The 19,088-nt window shown below is 41.6% G+C and overlaps 1 protein-coding gene across 1 annotated transcript in view; it reads left to right on the top strand.

The window, feature by feature from the left end:
• Positions 1-17,355, top strand: part of LOC142486086 (importin-8-like) — a 35,323-nt gene extending 17,968 nt beyond the window's left edge. Inside the window, exons 2-7 of the mRNA XM_075584743.1 lie at positions 9,724-9,944; positions 11,091-11,296; positions 12,431-12,625; positions 13,903-14,019; positions 14,938-14,994; positions 17,027-17,355. Coding sequence (XP_075440858.1) covers positions 9,724-9,944; positions 11,091-11,296; positions 12,431-12,625; positions 13,903-14,019; positions 14,938-14,984 — 786 coding nt within the window. The 3' untranslated portion in view covers positions 14,985-14,994; positions 17,027-17,355. The remainder of the gene's footprint in view (positions 1-9,723; positions 9,945-11,090; positions 11,297-12,430; positions 12,626-13,902; positions 14,020-14,937; positions 14,995-17,026) is intronic.
• The last annotated feature ends 1,733 nt before the right edge of the window (positions 17,356-19,088 follow it).

The raw sequence follows: 19,088 nt of genomic DNA, 5'->3' as shown, positions 1-19,088 counted from the left end.
TATAGAGCAAGTTATGCCACATTGGAGAGGGGGAAATAGACACACAGCATTAATCAAAAGAGAATCATTCTGGATGTTCGAATTAAAAACCATGTCTCCGTCCGGTTTGAATCTAGAGTTTGATTTAAAACCTTTTCTGTGACTGTTAATGAATTAACACTTTGTTTTTTATTTCATTTTTAGAAATTGCCTTCTGCCAAACTCAACTAATGTTATGCACTTTATATCCTTCCCTATAGAATAGGGACATCCCCCTTCTAATACCTGTTTTTAATATTTTTAAATATTTTTGTATTTTGATATTGATTTTTAATTGATTTTATAAACAAATACTTTTTAAACATTTTTAAACATCTTTTAACATTGATTGCGGTCTGAGGACGAAATAAATATATGTATTTTAATTGATTGTATAAAAGATGTGTATTTTATGATGAATTGTTATAAAAACGTGTCATTCACAATAGAATACTGTTAGTAGATGACTCTATAGTATATGCAATAGAAAGATAGTCCGGTTCAGGTCCTATTATAGTCTCAAGCATATATAATTAACCTTAATAGAATCAGGTGAATTACCAGCCAATGAGAACACAATCTAGGGTATATATATCACCATTGAGCAATAGAATGTCACTCCTGATGAAACCTATGTGGTGAAACGCGTAGAGTGACGCTCTATCCCTGAGACGGCCGGAACCCCAGGAAGTGGACGCGGCAGATGACATCACTTCCGGTGTTTGGAACGCACCGGTGGAACGCACGCCACGAGAGAGGGGGAGCTGAAACACCATTCACCCGGCCGGAGAGATCCATTGAGATCTAAATGCTTATCCTTATTTGAAACCATGTGAGTGTAAACTTGTTTGACTTACCTTCATAAATTATACATACAGTCTGCACTATGTCCAGTCGTATCTTTGATTAAGGTCCCTGGGAGTACATCTGTATGGGGCTGCATTGACTGCTGTATCTCCTGATGACTGAAGGACTAACAACAATACCTTAAAAGATACCTTTATGTGCCTGAATAACCTCACACGTTTGTGAGTATATATTGAGAGCAGTGTCATCTGTATTTGAGTTTATCCATTTCACCTTAACAATATTGCACTATCACCATTGTATTTTATTCTTTTTTACATATATTGCGCTTCCCGGACATTTCATCGTTACTATTCCACAAGAGGATTGACTGAGCAAACCTCAACTGGGTCACAGCTGCACCATATATTTGTATAAGTATCACTGTACTATTTATAGTATTATTATTGGTTATATCTGATTACTTAGAGCGCCACATTTTGATAAGTTTCCTTTGTATACATACATACATACAGCGGCAAGAAATGATATACCAAAAATAAATAAATACACATGTAAAAAAAGCTTAAAAAAAAAAGAACAAGTTAAATAAAATACATTTCTTTAGTTCACTTACCATTACCTTACCATTACTTGACCCACTCACCGACTCCCGTTGAACAGCTTACTCTCAAACCAATCCACCACGCACAGGAACCCATAAAATAAAAAACCATAAAATAATAAACATTGAAATAAAAATCCAAAACAATCCACGGGTCTTCTATTTGTAATCCATCTTCATCTGTATTCTTCTTTCTTCTATCTGCGGCTTTCTTCTGGGGTCTTCTTGTCTTCTTCAGCCACGCCCTGGCCTTCTTCTTCTGTAGGAGGTCCTTCCTCCTCTGCGTCTGCCTTCAAAATGAGATGACATAGGCGTTTAAAGGCCTATGACGTCACATTTTCGTCATGGTTCCCACGGCCCTGATTGGGCCGTGAAAACCATGTGTTTTGGCCTAGAAAAAAAAAATGATGACGTCACTTAAAGGCAATGAAAGCACAGCCAATCAGAATGGCTTTGCTTCAATTGCCTTTAAGAGAACATCATGAAAAGAAACATGACCGGCCTCACATGGTACGGTAGCCAATCAGAGCGTGGGAACTCCATCCCAACTCTGATTGGCTCTAGTATACCATGTGACAGAGGCTTGGGGGAGAACGGATGTGACGTCATTGAAAGCCTGTCACATGGTACTAGAGCCAATCAGAGTAGGGATAGACTTCCCCTGTCTGGTTAATAGTTATTTTGCACATTATTGTACTCTAGGTGTTGAGGGGGGGGATGTATGTATTGAATGTATAGGCCAGGTTTATTTTTTCTACATTCAGGTTCTGCGTGAGACCTCTGGAGACCACCTGCGGGATCCTCAGGTATCTCATGGGTATTAGGCTGGTGGTTCCACGGGTGACACCTGTGGGGATGAACCGGTGGTCCCACATCCGTGGGGGCACCGCGGACCCGTAGTGTGCGGGGAAGAACCGGTGGTCCCACATCTGTGGGGGCACCGTGGACCCGTAGTCTGGGCGGAAGAACCGGTGATCCCACATCCGTGGGGGCACCACGGACCCGTAGTGTGCAGGGAAGAACCGGTTGTCCCACATCTGTGGGGGCACCGCGGACACGTAGTGAGCACTCGTGAGTTCCCCAGACCCCCGTGGGAACCACCCGAGGCCCCACAGACACCTGTGGGTCTGACCCGGGGCTCCCAGACATAATAAATATAATGATGTTTATTGTGTGTCACTGTATTGTTTTTATTGTGGGTACTGGGGGTGGGGGGGTGGGTGTTCCCCAACGGTATGTGGGTAGGCCTCCCTTGTGGGTAGTGGGTGTGGGTGGTTAGTGTGGGAGGTTATGTAGGCGTCCCGAGTGGTGGGTGAGGGTGGGTTAACACCTTAATGACTGTAGCAGTTAATAACCGCTATGGTGATTAAGGGGTTAGGCGACATTACATTGGATGTTTTCATTTTTGTGTCTGTTTTGCAGCAGCGGAGGGGGCATGGGCAGGATGAAGAGGAGGATGGCCTTCATCGTGCCAGCCGGGCATGGGTGAGTGCTATATGTATTTTATGTATTTATTACTGTTTATGTATTTAAAATGGGCACATTCACTATTATCCCTTTGTGGATAATAGTAATTGTGGCCATTACTATACTGTATGTGTTAAGGGGGGGGGGGTTATTTCTTTATAAGTATGTATGTGTTTTGACATTAATTTGGGGAGGCACATAATTGGTACTGCAGGCCTGCGGGTAACACCCGAGGGCCCCCGCCGGCCTATAGTATCATTGATGTGCATATATGTGTATGATAGGGGTTGTTGGGGTTATATATATATATATATTTATTTATATAGAGATATTTATTTATTTATTTAGATTTATTTATTTATTTAGTGTGGGGCTGGTGTGTGTGATAATTTTTTATTGTGGGTAGTGGGGGTGGGTGAAGGGGGTATTAGCCCCAACAGTGGTTGTTTAGGGCTTGCGGGTGGGTAGCGGGAGGGCTTAACCCCTTCATGACCGTAGCGGTATTAACTGCTACGGTCGTGAAGGGGTTAAGTGCACCCGCAACCCCCCCCGCAAGCCCAAAACAAACAACAAGGGCCAAATACCCCCTTCACCCACCCCCGCTACCCACAATAAAGCTGGCACGGTGGGTTAACCCCTTCATTGCCTTAGCGGTTAGCCGCTAAGGTAATGAAGTGGCCTTTAGTTGGCGGGCTGAATTGCCGAAAAACTCTCCATTCTGGAGTGCCGATCAGCACCGAAGAGCTGATCGGGGCTACCTGAATTCAGCCGGATTCAAAAAGTGCCGATAAGTGGCTAATCGGCAGCCGGATGCCGATAAATTTTTTTCCGGAAGAAAAGTTGCCTATAATTCCCACTTATCGGCGCTTAATGAATCGGGAGGGGAAAAATGCCGAAAAAAGCCTTATCGGCGCTTACTGCATGAGGCCCCTAGTCCTTTATAAATAAGGATTCTGGGTTGTGGAGTAATGCACCTGTTATTTTGTGTTTTACCCACCGCATTAGTGTGTGTGTGTGTGTGTGTGTGTGTGTGTGTGTGTGTGTGTGTGTACTGGAATTTCCTTCCCCTCAATACCACACTGTCTCTCTCTGGCTCTCTCCACCTTTAAAGCCTATCTTCATACAGGCCCCCTTAATGAAGTATTTGGGTAGCTCCCTTGGCTAGTACTATACATCTCATATACATTTACAATCCCTCCTTGCAGTCGTACTTACCATAACACACTCCTACTGTGTCTGCAGGTTCTTCCTACTTGCCAGTTAAATTGTAAGCTCTTCGGAGCAGGGACTCCTTTCCTAATGTCATATTATATTCTTATGTATCCAATTATGCTATTTGTATTGGTGCTGTAAAGCGCTACTGTATGTACATGGGGGCGCTATACAAATAAAGACATGCATACGTACGTTATAAGGCTAGGGAGATAGAAGAGGGCTTTGGCTGTCCTAGCTGCACATGGCTACGAGAAAAAAGGGTGCAGCCAGAGGAAATCACACCTTTCCCAGGTCTCAGATCACCAAGTTTACACACTAACTGAAGCAGTATTTAAAAATACTTAAAGGTGTCATATTTGGGTAAAAAAGCATCAATCATCTAGATGTAACCCATTGAACATGTCACTGGCATTAGTTCACTTTAAAGTTCTTCAGGACCAAACCTTTGTGATATATGTAATATAATTGTATGTATATCTTTGTTTATATAGCGCTACAAGTGTACTCGGCACAAAGAATACAGTACAGGGAATTATAATAATACAATAAGTGCAGCAAAATCAGACAATAGGAAAGTAAATCCCTGCCTGAAGAGCTTACAATCTAAATGCGATGTTGGCAGACTTGCAGAGATAGCAGATGAGGAAATAAGTGCTGTAGATGGCAGTGCTTGGATTCAATGGTTGGTAGGAGTGACTGTGGGTGTGGGACAGTAGCCGTGAGTGCAGGCTCTTGGGGTGCTTGATTTGTGAGGCGAGTTTTAAAGGTTAGTCAGTATTAACACAATTAGCAGGGGAAGAGGTGGCAGAGAGGCATGGGCGAGAGCAGGTGTGTATATGGCTGGAAAAGCCTTATCATCCAACGTCCGCCTATGGTGGGATATAACAACACTGGACAATTATTTAGTTGTTAAAAGGATACCTAGGGGGCTCCGTATGAAAAAAACCCCCTCTTTCGGCTTCCCTAACAAAGAGTTCGAGACAGAATGGATAAAGATCCTAGATGAATGCTCAGAAAAGCTGATTGAATTGATTATAAAAACCAAAATCAAAGAACGAAATGAGGTGAAAAAAACAATAAAAGAGCTACAATTAAATTTGAAGTCATACAAAAATATGGAGAACTTTAATGATATGGACAAAAATCTATCCAAAACTATCAATAATATTGAAGAGAAAATTATGATTAAAAAACAATCAAAATTTGATAGAGATAGAATTGACTATCAAAAAAACCAGATATATGCATGGCAAAAACCACCTCCCCCAAGGATTACATACCAACAAGAGCAAGCACAAAAAAGAGACCCCTATAAGAAAAATCCATATCCAAGAAAATCTACCCCAAATAAATCTATCTTAAAAAGGAGAACATCAGGAGCATCAAGTATATCAGATGCCTCAGACCTAGAGAGTCGACCCTCAGTGGTATCATTTACAACAGATGAAGACACAGATCGCCTTACTGATTTTACAGACCCTGAAGAGCGTCACAAAAAAGATACATCATACCATCAAAATCCATCACGCCACCAAGAGAATCCATCAACCTCATTTGATCTGGGCAATCAAAGGGAGTCAAAAACTCCCAAAGAGGACGCGGCGCTCGCCCAAAAGAAGGGCAAATAAATAGAAGAAAAATGGAACATTGATGCAAGAGAATAATGTAGTCAACATTTCGGGGGTAGATCTAACAGAAGGAGAGATAAAGGTTCTCAACAAGGGACTGAACTTTGGAATTCAGGACAATTTTGATCTGTTTAATACTGTTATAGATTTGCAAAAATACATTAGAAAATTGTCTCTAAAAAAATTCTTCAACTCTAGGCAGCCTGCTGTCAGTGGCGTCTCTACACCAGATGGCCCAGAGGACTCTATTCTGGGCCCTCTGGTGGGGGGGGGGGGGGGGATCACGGACGACAGGCTGTCCTTCAAAGAGTATACAGCTATACAAGACATGAATGACTTGTTTGATGAACAAAATTTGTCAGATGTTCAGAATGTTAGTGCCTCAGAACAGTTCCTCTTTTTGACCACTTCTAAACATACATCATTTAGGAAAAAATCCGTTTTCTGTCCTATGTTTTCCAAAGGCCCACACCTAGAGACATATGAAAAATTAGTGGAAAAAGATCTGCAATTACTAGCAAAGGGGTTTAATTTCACCACCACAATACCCAACAATTTATCCAAAGAAGAAGGCCAATCCCTGGCTGCTCTAAAAACTAGAAAAGACATAGTGATAAAAAATGCAGACAAAGGTGGGGCCATAGTGGTAATGAGCTCTGAGATGTACTGTTCTGAGGCAATGAGACAACTAAATGATACTGATGCATATTCTAAACTTACTAAGGACCCTACACAAATGTATCTAAAAGAAATCGAGAAGCTTATAGATCTGGGCAGAGAGTTGCATGTTCTATCTAAACAGGAATCAGAATTTTTATTTAACCCTTCTCCCATCATACCTATTTTTCACCATCTCCCAAAGATCCACAAGTCGCTTGTGTGTCCGCCAGGCAGACCTATAATATCTAGTATTGGATCTTTGGGAGATGGTCTATCTAGGTATGTGGATTTTTTCTTGCAGCCGTTGGTTCAACAATTACCGTCATTTTTGAAAGACTCCTTTGATTTACTCCTAGACATAAAAAACTTCACATGGTGTCACACATACACTTGGGTCACATTAGATGTGACGTCCTTGTACACAGTCATAGAACACACCAAAGGTATTAAAGCAGTCACTTATTTTTTGAACAATTCTAATCTTAACTTGGCACAAATCACCTTTTTATTGGATAGTGTATTATTTTTATTACAGCACAATTATTTCACTTTTAACAATCAATTCTACTTACAAACACAGGGCACGGCGATGGGGACTTCATTTGCACCTTCATACGCCAACTTATTTATGGGACTCTGGGAAACTGAACCCTTATAGACATCACATTAAATTTTATCGTCGCTATATTGACGACCTGTTATTAATTTGGTCTGGAGATGCACACACACTTTCTTTATTTTTCACATATCTCGAATCCAACGACTGCAATCTTAGATTTACACATATGTTTCATGATCATCATATTAATTATTTAGACCTCCACTTGTATGTGGATACTGATCTTTCCATACAAACTAACATCTACAGAAAAGAAAATTCTCGCAACTCTCTGCTCAGAGCGAATAGCGCACACCCCAGACCACTCTTGAATAGCATTCCTAGGAGTCAGTTTTTACGTCTCAGGAGGATATGCTCGACAGACGAATGCTTTAATGATCAAGCAGAACAACTCATGACAAGATTCAAGGCTCGTGGTTATTCTGATTACACTCTTGAAAGTGCATTAAAGAATGCAACACAATCTAAAAGAGCAGATATATTGTGTAGACAAAAGAATATCAAAAAGAAAAAAAGCATTCAGGAGAGTGACACACCCTTATTCATTACCACCAACTCAAGACAAGCTGGCACAATAAGATCAAATCCTTAACAAACATTGGGAAGTACTTAGATTAGATGGGGACTTAGATAGAGTTACACTCTCTAAACCCAAAATAGTCTATCGCAAAACAAAAACATTGGGAGACCACTTGTCACCCAGTATGTACAGAGACAGAATGGTTCCAGAGAAAGAGCTTCCAAAGGGGTTCTACAGATGTGGAACATGCAACTTTTGTAAATATGCACTCCCCATTAAAACAATGAGGAATATTTTCACGGGACAGAAATACAGGATTAATTCATTCCTAACTTGTAATTCTAAATATGTAGTTTATGTTCTCAAATGTGCATGTGGTTCTAGTTATATTGGTAAGACCATGAAAAATAAGGATCAGGGAACACATCAGAACTATCAAAAACAAGGATGACAATTACCCAGTGGCCAGACACTTCAACAAATGTGTACAGGGATCCATAGATCACTTAACATTCAGTGCCCTAGAACACATACCTATTCATCCTAGAGGAGGAGACAGAGACACACTCCTTAACCGCCGAGAAATGCACTGGATTTATACCCTTGGGACATTGGCCCCCAAGGGTATGAACATTGATTGGGAACTGAAACACTTTTTAAACTAAACTGAACTAACATCAAATTATCCCATGATATACAATGCCCAAATTATACAGCACACTCTTTTTGTAATAAATATGGTGTGCCTTGACATATCAAAAATACAATAAAAACACACACAGATATGCTATGTTTATATATAATAACATTGCATGATAGGTTATGATAAAGTGTATTAAATGAATCAAGTGATAACTATTATAACACATGTATACACATGACAGTCAATAAATAGATGACTCTTGAGAGATCCTATATGAACATCAAAATGATATATTGGGAAGTAATATAATTCCTCCAAAATGGACTGACATGTATACTTATGTTTGATTTCATTATTTATTTATTTTTCATCTTATGTCTAATTTTATGATGGTACACTATCCACTCCTATCAAGTATCTATCTTTATGTATTTGTTCCTGAGGTATTTGTTTTGCATATATAAATGCTTATGATGAAATATGTACTATGATAGTTCCCAACATCCTCTATCTAAACAAGGCTGATATAATGAGTAGTCCAACAATGTAATCAATATTTAGAAGAATATATAAGTATAATTAGATAACTACTAATATTCATGCAATTACATTATTATTAGGCTCTTAAAGCTTTACTATATTACCAGCTAATCCATACTACTTCATCACAATAACATCAATAGCCTTGTCATATGACTCATACCATTTCTTCTATTTTATTACCTCCTTACCATCATTTCAGCCGAGTAGATTGTTTTTCTTTATTTTCTCGTATTGATACATTGTTTTGACTAGGTTTTAATGTTGCTACATACACTATTCCCTTCTACTGACTTACACTGCAGCCGCTCTGTTGATCGGAGACATTACCCGCACTTGTCAAACACAGTATAATGGTTTCATTCATTCCATTGGCCATATCAGACAACCAATGAGATCGTAGCTTGGCGAACACGCGCGCAAATTATCTCACTGAGATCAGCTGTTAGCGGGGGGAAACCTATATTAACAGGGCGGTTGCAGAGAGTAAAACAGTTCTCTTTGATAAAGGGCAGGAGCCTGAAACGCGTAAGAGATTTTACTTGTCCATCATCATGATGTCGATCATGCAATAAAGGATTTTTATTCATATCTGGTGTATAGCCCCTGCATTTGCTCTGCCGTGCTCCGCTTACCTCCTGCAGGACTTCTCTATATGGCTGGGTAATATTTCATTTATTACCACATTTGGATTTCAACATTTAGATTCTAAGCTCTGAGGAACAGGGCGCTCATCACCTTTTTGTATTTCTTCGTGCTTTTTTTTGTCCGTATTTGGTTTGTTATTCTGTTTGTCATTGATGTCATCCTGTTCCCCCATTGTACCGCGCTGTGGAATATGTTGGCGCTTTATACTGTACGGTGATAATGATAATAGATGGGTCACATATACCAGAAGACATTCCTAATCTTTGCATTCGAATAGCTCTTCGGGCTCTCTGTTCCGCTGCTACCCTGGAAGTCTTTAATGCATTTAGTGAGTGGCCGTGTCTTTTTCTTTAGTGTATCCCACTCTTCGTGGAGGCCGTGCTGGAGAGACTAACACGAGGCGTTAAGTCCAGTCAGCTGCGGACCATGTGCCTGCAGGTGGTCATTGCATCTCTGTATTATAACCCAGCTCTGCTCCTGAACACCTTGGAACAAATTCGCTTCCCTCTCAGCTCCGAGCCCATCACTGCACAGTTTGTCAATCAGTGGGTGAATGATACAGACTGCTTCCTGGGGCAAGTAAAGCTGACCGTTTCAGAACTTCATATATGGAGGGTACATGTGTGCATTGATCGTGTCGCTGTGATGTGTACTGAAGATTCTCTTGCAAATTATGACCTGTCGCCCATCTTAAAGCAACAATCCCCACTACTTAACCTTGTTTTTCTGCTGTTTTTTTATTTTTATTTGTTTTTAACAAACTCTGAAACTGGAGGGTCCCTGTAGCTCGGGGGTAGGGGACGGTGGAGGTTGTGTGCAACTCTTGTCCTCAAGGGCCACCGGGATAAGATTATTTGGAAGGAGTAACAGAGCACTACTGAATGTATCCAAAATTGAAAAAAAAACTATTATGAAAGGGAAAGTGTGTTTTCCGTTAAAAAAGTTATTTATTGGTCATGGGACAGAAATGAACAGTGGTGTTGCCCCACCAACGCGTTTCGCACTAAAAAAAGAGCTTTCTCAAGGCATCCATTTTCCTAAGCTCAAGGGCCACCACCAGGTTAGGTTTTCAGGATATCCCTGCTCTTTACAGGTGTCTTAGTCATTATGACTGAGCCACCTGTGCTGAAGCAGGGATATCTTGGAAACCTAACCTGTTGGTGGCCCTGTAGTACTGGAGTTGGACACCCCTGCTGTAACTGAACCCTAACCCCCGGGTTCCTGAGATATTTCCCATTTTTGTACCTGTATGTTTGGACCATTTTGTGGAATCCACATGGCTGCCATCCAAGGCTCACTCCTTCAGACCAAATAGGAATCCTCAATGTCATCAGGGCAGGACACAGCGGCGTCCTATTGGATGAGTCAGTTAGCTTTAATTTTACTGGCACATAAAAAGGTAAGTATCACGGGTACCAGGTGGTCCCAGGAGCTAAGAACAGTATGGATCCGCACCAGTGGGCACGTTGGTTCAGATTTCGGACAAAGAAAAGATTCTCAATATAGGGGGAATGCTGCATTAATGCTTCTATTGTATGCGTTGAGCCATCACTAATGGTGATATTTGTGATGTATGTGATGAGTCGCCACTCGTGCTGGGGTTTGTACCAATGAGCCGTAATTCATGATAATGTGGGGAATTTGATAGAAGCTTCTTAGCAGTATTTTTTGTGAGGCTCTATGCACCATGTCTGTCTTATGATCTGCTGCTTGTCTTGTAGGCTGCATGACCGGAAAGTGTGTATAATAGGACTCAGCATTCTGATGGAGCTTCCAAACCGACCGCCATCAGTCAACGCTGTTGTTTCCCTCATTGTACCTTTGATTCTGCTTCTCTTCCTTGGGCTGAGACAGGTGTGTGCAAGCCGTGAGCAGCCTGACCAGCGGCCATCCTTGCGGGACCCAAAGACTGAGACTGAGGAAAGCGGTAAGAACCTCTGGCTCACTCCTTTCTCAGGAAGGAAGACAGGCTCTGGGTGTACTGAGACCGACTGGTATACCAGGAATGTTCCGAGATGGTAATATATTTGCAACATTAGGAAAAAAGCACAGCTGTGACATCCCAGAATCCTCTGTCCTCGGTCCTAAGCACACTTTAATAATAAAGCCATCAATTATTGGGAAGAAAACGATACAGCATTAAGCTTGTAGCCTGGGAAAGACTAGCTAATCTTCACATTGGGATTCAGGATTTTAACTTGCCTTTGTCAACAGACTTCTTATTTTTAAACACTGTATGTAACTCCTAACAAAAATAATCTATTTGGAACAAAAAGATATTAAATGTTGCATTACAATAGAGAATTGCAGGCTTTATCCTGCATGTTAAAAGAAGCATATTAATAAGACATGGCTAGGGATCGATTTGTAGGGTTGTACTGTATGTAGCATTACAGGGAAAACAAAGAAGGGTTCAAAGGATATACAGTACATTGGTAGTGTGTTTTTCTGTTGCTTATGTAAATAGTTTAACACCCCTACAGCACTCGCATAGATAGAATACATGGTCATATTAAAACAAGTGTTACGTGAGCATCACAAAAAGACCATGTCTCGATTTTAACACATAAAATATTCACAGGGAATAAACTATCATTTAAAAAAATTCTGCGAAATAAATATATCGGAATTGCATTCGTGTAGCTGCAGCAATATTTGTAACACGTATGTGCCATTCTTTCCAGGAGATGGAGTTTTGGATTTGTGTATACAAAATGTGTGTCTGTTACTGCACGAAGAAACCATTGTGAAAGATGGCATTTCGTGTGTGTGTGTGTGTGTGTGTGTGTGTGTGTGTATAAAACATTGGTATGAGTTGAGTTTAACACAATATATGTGTATGCATAGTGTTGTGTTGCATGAAGTCTTACGTGTGTGTGTGTGTGCAAAACATTGGTCTGAGTTTAGTGTAACACAATATATGTGCCTTCATGTGTATGCATAATGTTGTGTTGCATTAAGTCGTGTGTGTGTGTGTGTGTGTGTGTGTGTGTCGGAGGAGCTGCAATTCTCCCTTGGTGACGGGCTGTAAACATGCTGAACATGCTCTCTGCTTTTCAAGAGGAAATTCCGAGTGATGAGGAGGAAGGAAACGGGTTAGGTCAGGCCATGCAGGAGAACCTCGGGCAAGAGGAGGAGGAAGAGGACGACTGGGACGATGAAGTACTGGAGGAGACTGCCTTGGAGGGATTCAGTACTCCTTTGGACTCAGTAGATGCCCTTGATGAATACCAGTTCTTTACAGAAGCTTTGCTCAGTACGTTACTTTTTAGTGTGGTTCGGCACAAAAATGAAAGTGGGGTTAAGTGGGGAAATGCTTCTAATTAAAGGGCTTGGAGGAGAGAGACCGGAGGAGCTCTGTATAAAAGCAATTTTGTTGGCAAGAAGTTCTGACACATTGTGCCATTTTGCTGGAGCGTATCTGCATCAAACAAATGTAAGAAATCGTCTCTTACATCTGGTGCAGAATATTAGAAGGCACAAGCTTATACCACTATCACATTTTTGTTTTTCGTTTTACACCGATTAAAGGGAGAAGAGGTGAGACATGGAGGTGCAGAATTTGACACATCTCATTATATTCTGAGTTATGTATCTCATACTGTCAGTTCCCAAGTATCAAGCAAGCCCATGGAACAAGACGAAGAGCAAAGTGCTTGATGCATTGACGCATGCAGGTGCAAGATGGAAACCATGCTTACATTTTGCTCCAAAATTGCTTTGATACATCGCTCCCATGGTATTTAGAGAAGGCGGCACAGCGAAATATTTTAGGGCATGTCGGGCTTTAAGGGCAGTTTAGAAAAAGAAATTAATTGGAGGTGCAATGGAAAAATGGAATCAACTTTATATTCACCTTCAAAGTGAGTGGTCAATAGTAATTAAAATATACATATATGGTGCACTACTAATGCAAAAACATACATTAAATACATAAACAATTGTTAAAAGTGATATTGCTAAATATCATATAGCTGAACTGGTAAAAGTGTGTAAAGGTCAGAGTTGCCTGTGAGAAAGGTGGTAGCCTTAAATGCTGCTGGCTGTCAGCTCCTGCATGCTCCTTCCTCTCTGGGGATAACGCCTAGACCGTCCCAGCTACCCTTCCAAGCTGCAATACGGCGACTCTGGAGGTGAACCGAAGGAGAACATTGGAAGACGCCCAGGACGGTCCCTTCTGACAGCACACCAAGGTGATCCACGGCCCCCGCCTACTCACGGAGGTAGTGAGTCCCAGCAGTGTGAGCGCCCGATCCAGCCTTGTGACAGGACGGTCCAGGCGTTAACCCCAGAGAGGAAGGAGTCTTTGCCTGATTTCACTGTGAAATATACTCAGTGACATTTAAATCACCCAGGTGATGCTTTTCGAACAAAAGTAGCACCTAGTAATGGGCATCAGGGATATTGGCCTCACGAGAAGCTGTGAAATACAGCCTGCCAATGTCCTAGTAAAAGGGACATTCCACGGCATGCATCTTCCAGACTGTTATAAGCTGTACATACGCATGGATGTGATGAGACTGTCTTGTTTAGGGGTGCAGGGCCAAGATCTCTCGTGGTATCACTCGCTGACAGCCCCGCTAAGTAATGATCAGAAGAAACACCTGCATGAAATCTACTCAATGGCCGAGCAAAGGAAGAATGCAGCAGGTCAGTCACTTCAAAGGAGCCAAAGATGATGGGAGTTGGGGCTCTAGCAGGATAGTGAGAATCCCAGCATATATCGCCCCCTAGACTTAAATACAGAACAGTATCCTGCAGTGATCAAAAACTCGGTGACAAAAGTCAAATAGACATTTAAAGTCTTAATGATGCAGATATAATGCACAACGTTTCGGGGGAAATCCCTTCCAGAGCTGTACGATTATGCATCCAAAGAAGGGATTTTTCCCGAATCTTTGTGCATTATGTCTGCATCACTAAGACTTTAAGTGTCTATTTGACTTTTGTCACTGAGTTTTTGAGCGCCGCAGGATACTGTTCTGTATTTAAATGTCCTCATCCCGGCAGATTTTCCTCATCTCCACCATGCTTTCGGTTCTCTAAAGCACGTCAGTCACTCCCACAATGGCAAAATACAGATACAGTATGAAACCTCAAACAGGCGCTTCCTATGTGAAATAACTTGTGATTTTCTTGTGATAAATGAATGGGAAATATTTGTGTTCAAATATATCTACAAATTATATAGTTGATGTGATTACGTGTAAATAAATTCAATCCTGATCCAAAAATGTGTATATACCAGTAAAACCATTAATGAGATTTAGGACTTTGTGTATTCAGCAGCTTAAACTCAGAGAAACTGTCCAAGATAGATCCTGAAACAGTATTTTTGTAGTGTGTGTGGGAAGCGCTAAATCTCCTCTGCACCAGATAACTGTTATAATAATCCATTTAGAGAAAACCATAAAAGGAGGAGCGTACCCCACTCTCTACAAAAATACACACGAGCAGCTAAATGTAGAAGGTTCAGCCAGTTGCGGGGGCTGAATTAACTGATCCATATTATGTTACTGTATATGCCAGCGTTCTTATTCTGTTTCATTTCATCCGTTGTTTGATTAGGACTTGCCGCACCCCAGACAAGTACAATAAACTGCAACAGAAGATAACTAACTCCAGGTACATTTGTGGGACATGGCAGCTGGTTTTCAGATTGGAGCTTTTTTTTTTTTAAACTTGAATTTTATTGAAAACATAATTTTACATAAATGGAGATACAAATACACATAACAGGTGTAGCACCTGTTCTCCCCCCCCCCCCTCCCCTGCCACTGAAGATCTGGCCACTACATGGGTATTGTCCCCGGTGCTGTAGCTCACCTGCTGGTTCAGGAAGTCTGAGTGGCTCCGCAGTTGTTATCCTTACATGAACACCGGTGGCTCAATCATTTGGACTGAACTACCTGTACTTGGGCAGGAATATCCTTAAATCCTGGTCTGTTGGGGGTCCTTGTGGACAAGTTTCAAACCGCTGTTCTAGACGTGAGCTTGTTTTTCCTCAGAACACACTTTCTCACAGGAATAGCCAACACAGTTGTAGATTGAGCCACCTGTGCTGATGCAGAGATACCATTAAAAATCTAACCTGTTGGTGGCCCTTGACTGGAGTTGGCCACTTCACCTTAGCCCCTTCCTGTAACATAGAGTAACACTAAATTGAAGACAGCCTTACATCAACCAGTTATGCTGTTTTGTGTTTTGGAATTGCACCAGGGTGGTGCGACCTGACAGGGCACACAATCTTGTTCAGCTCTGGGCTGACCTCGCTGGTCCAGATTTGAAAAACAATCTTGATTATACTGTACTAAATCACTTGCATGTAGCTATAATGCTGACGGTTTTAATGCACGTGAGTGACGGCCAGAGCCATTGTGTCTGAGATGAATGTAGGCATTTTTATACTAGATACAGATACTTCATCCCACCTGCTGTCTTTGTAACTGTAACGGCTAAAATATATGTGCCATCTGATCAAAGCCATGCATTTTCTTCTAAAGCTTCCGGTCTACATGAGTTTTTAGTGCTGTGTGCTGTACAGATGTACTGAACTTGCTGTCTCCGGAGCCAGGGCCTGAGAGAGCTTCAAGCCGCGGCTCCAGTGATGGTGCTGCCCATGCCATCCTGCAGGGGGGATCCATGCTTTCGAATCGGACCCTCCTGGAGCGATAATTCTCCGGCACCACGGCAGTCACGTTTTCACAGCATGCCCTGGTGCCGAAAACGGAAAGTCTTGCTCCATCTGTATGTCAGCATCATAGCCCATAACCAAGTATGGTAAAACCTATCCTTGCTTCATTTTTGCATAGCCAGTATAACCAACCCCACACTGAGACCCAATAAGGTCGAAACGGCCTTCTGTGGGTGGGTTTACTGGCTTTGCATCTTGACCCTGGCTGTGCTCAAAGTTGTGACCATGCAGCAAGCTTAAGCCTATAGGGAACCATGTTGATGGTTTTGAAGCAAAAGGTGGCACTGTGTGCTCATTTGCATGTTATTTCCCAGAATCCCTTGCTGCAGTGGAAGTGCTGGGTGATAATGGTGAAAGGCGGGTTTGCAGACCTGTCAAAGACATGCAATGAGCATACAGTAATATTTCCATTATATATATCAATATCATCATCTTCACGCTCCACCACCTAACCATTTAGGTTGGGATGCTTCATATACCTAAAAAGTACTGTAGATCAGAAGCATACAGTACAATTCAATGAGTTTATACACTATTGACTTGGATGGGAGGTTCCATCATTCACGGTTTAGTTCTTTCCACCGTTATACCTCTCGCATCCCTTGCAAAGAGATGCTTAGGAAATACTTTGGTCTCATTGTGCTGTTGTTAACGCAATGCTGTTGTAAATCTATCAATGTTTAGACACTAAAAACCCGACCAGCTTGTCCCAGCCTCATTATTATAGCGCTTTTGATTAAGGTGAAAAGTGGAGACTGCACTGTTAATGGAAAGGTGTTTGTGGGGGTGGGTGTAGCATGTAAATATGCAGAAGGAAGAAAGAAAAGTTCTGGTACAAAATGCTTTTTTTATTTAATGTGAAAGTGCCAGTTGGTAGTGGAAGAAATTGACATTGAAGAGCACAATCTAGACATAGGATTCTGTCCCACGACTCTCACTGTTGTTGTATTTTTTTATTTCCAGCTTCTCAGAAGATTGAGCAGCAGAACGCTGCTTAGTTAGAGTGCCATAAGCTCGCAGCACCTTCCTTCTGAGGAACTCGGCTTGGAGACAAACGGAGAAAGCTACAGAGAACTCTTGGAAACCTTTATTATCATATTTTGTATGTCTCATTGACCCAAAAAAGGTTAAGTTAGACTTTCAGACTGCAGCGATGCATCATAAGACTCCATTATGTGGCTTTAAAATCTTCCGACATACTATTTCATCCTGAGAATGTGACCGATTGTGCGCTGCACATGGAGCTGGACTTAAAATAAACTGAAGCAGAAATGCCTCGCTGCTGGACCGTGTACATGATTCTTAATTTTCTGCTGTTTGTTTTGGTACCGTAATGCATTTGGACTTAAACTGGCTACTGGAAGATACAGTATGAACCATATGAAATTCTTGGTCTTTGGACCCTCACTGGAATCCTTTGCCTCTTCATCTTGATGTATTTCTTCATTCCCTCTCGTTTGTTCTTTCATGTGTGTAACTGGCGCGGATGTTTCAGATTTAAATATAGGCCACATGGAGAAGAACGGTCTCTATCTCCCCATCACAGCAGAGATAAATTCGACCCTTGAAATGTCTGTCTTCAGAAAAGCCATTGGTTTTCCAAGCTCCTCACCCCTCGCAGAGCTGACCTAAATCTGTCTGCAGTCAAGTCCTTTCTATTATACTCTTAGCACTTCTTTTTTTTTTTTTTTGCATACTATTTTTTTCTTTTTGTTTACTTGCTTACATAGATCATCATAGCTCACATGGGGTCCTATGTCAGGAAAAATAAAACTCTTTGTCAAAAAACTTATTTTAAAGATGCAGCATTTGTGCTTCTCTGGTTCTCTCCTTCAGTAAGAGCGTGTAGTGCTCTGTGTGTCTCACATCTGGTACAATGTAACTTTGCTCACAATAACATGTTTGTCTGAGGCTGCCAATGTGGGGACAGCTGGGGCTACTGTCCCGGGCCGGCGAATCAAATTCCCCCCTAACAGCGACCCTAACGTGAGGCTGCACTCCTTATAAGCCCCTTTGCTGGCCGCCAACTGTCTCACAGCAATCGGTGGGCCTCTAGGCTTCACCCCTATACTGACCCCTCATGTCTGTGTCCCCCTTTTTTCGGCCCACTGTAGCTTTTAGCAGGCCAATCCCCAGGCCTTTGGGACCCTATTCTGGCTGTGCCGTCCTTCCAAAGGCCCCTCTCATTGCCTCTCGTAAATCACCTCCCCACCCTCCAGGCCCATTCACTATTAAGTTAACAAAAAATACAACCTGTACAGTGCCAGGGGCCAGATACATATAGTTAGATTTATATCAATCTTGCTAAGGGGCTAATTTTATACTGGGGGGGGGGGTTAAACAATTGTAGATAGTAAGCCCACTTGAAACACCCGTGTTTTCTTGCAGCTGAGTCGTGGCTTATTAGATCAGCGATACGGCTGTTATTAAAATGCACTTAATATAATGCAAGTGCTTTTAATATATTATATGTGATAAGTGCTTGCATAGGGTAGAGATCAGCTAGTTTTTAGCTAGTTCCAGTTTGGGTATATGCAGAAATGCACCTTTAAACCACTCTAGCTTAACACAAGGATTATAATGTTAGACTAGCTGTTATGTATTCCAGTCGTTGTGAACATTATACAAAATAATTTGGGGCTCTGAAATACAAAAAAACCTGTACAATTACTAATAGACTTCTATTTATTGAAATGTGTTGAAGCTAGAGTATGCAGGTAAGTTATTAGAGATGTATGGTTATACACAAAATAACAAGACCTGTTGCTGCTTTAACCTTTAGACTGAAATTGTTAATTTGTGTTTTATCTATTGTTTAATGCTTACTGTGACGGGAGACAGGAACTTAACCGAGGTGATTAAGGCAAAAGGCAGGACAAAGCCGTTCAATAAAAACATTTTATTCCAGCCGAAGCCAGCAAGCCCAGCACAAAAACACAAATCGGAGCGATACTCACAAAAACAGGGCATACAGGGGTGAATTCTGACACAGTGCTGAGTGCCACATCAAACGGTTATCCAGGGC

Source organism: Ascaphus truei, unplaced genomic scaffold, assembly GCF_040206685.1.
Source record: "Ascaphus truei isolate aAscTru1 unplaced genomic scaffold, aAscTru1.hap1 HAP1_SCAFFOLD_729, whole genome shotgun sequence".
NCBI lineage: Eukaryota > Metazoa > Chordata > Amphibia > Anura > Ascaphidae > Ascaphus > Ascaphus truei.
Note: the sequence above shows the minus strand (reverse complement) of the source record. Positions and strands in the feature narration are given on the sequence as shown.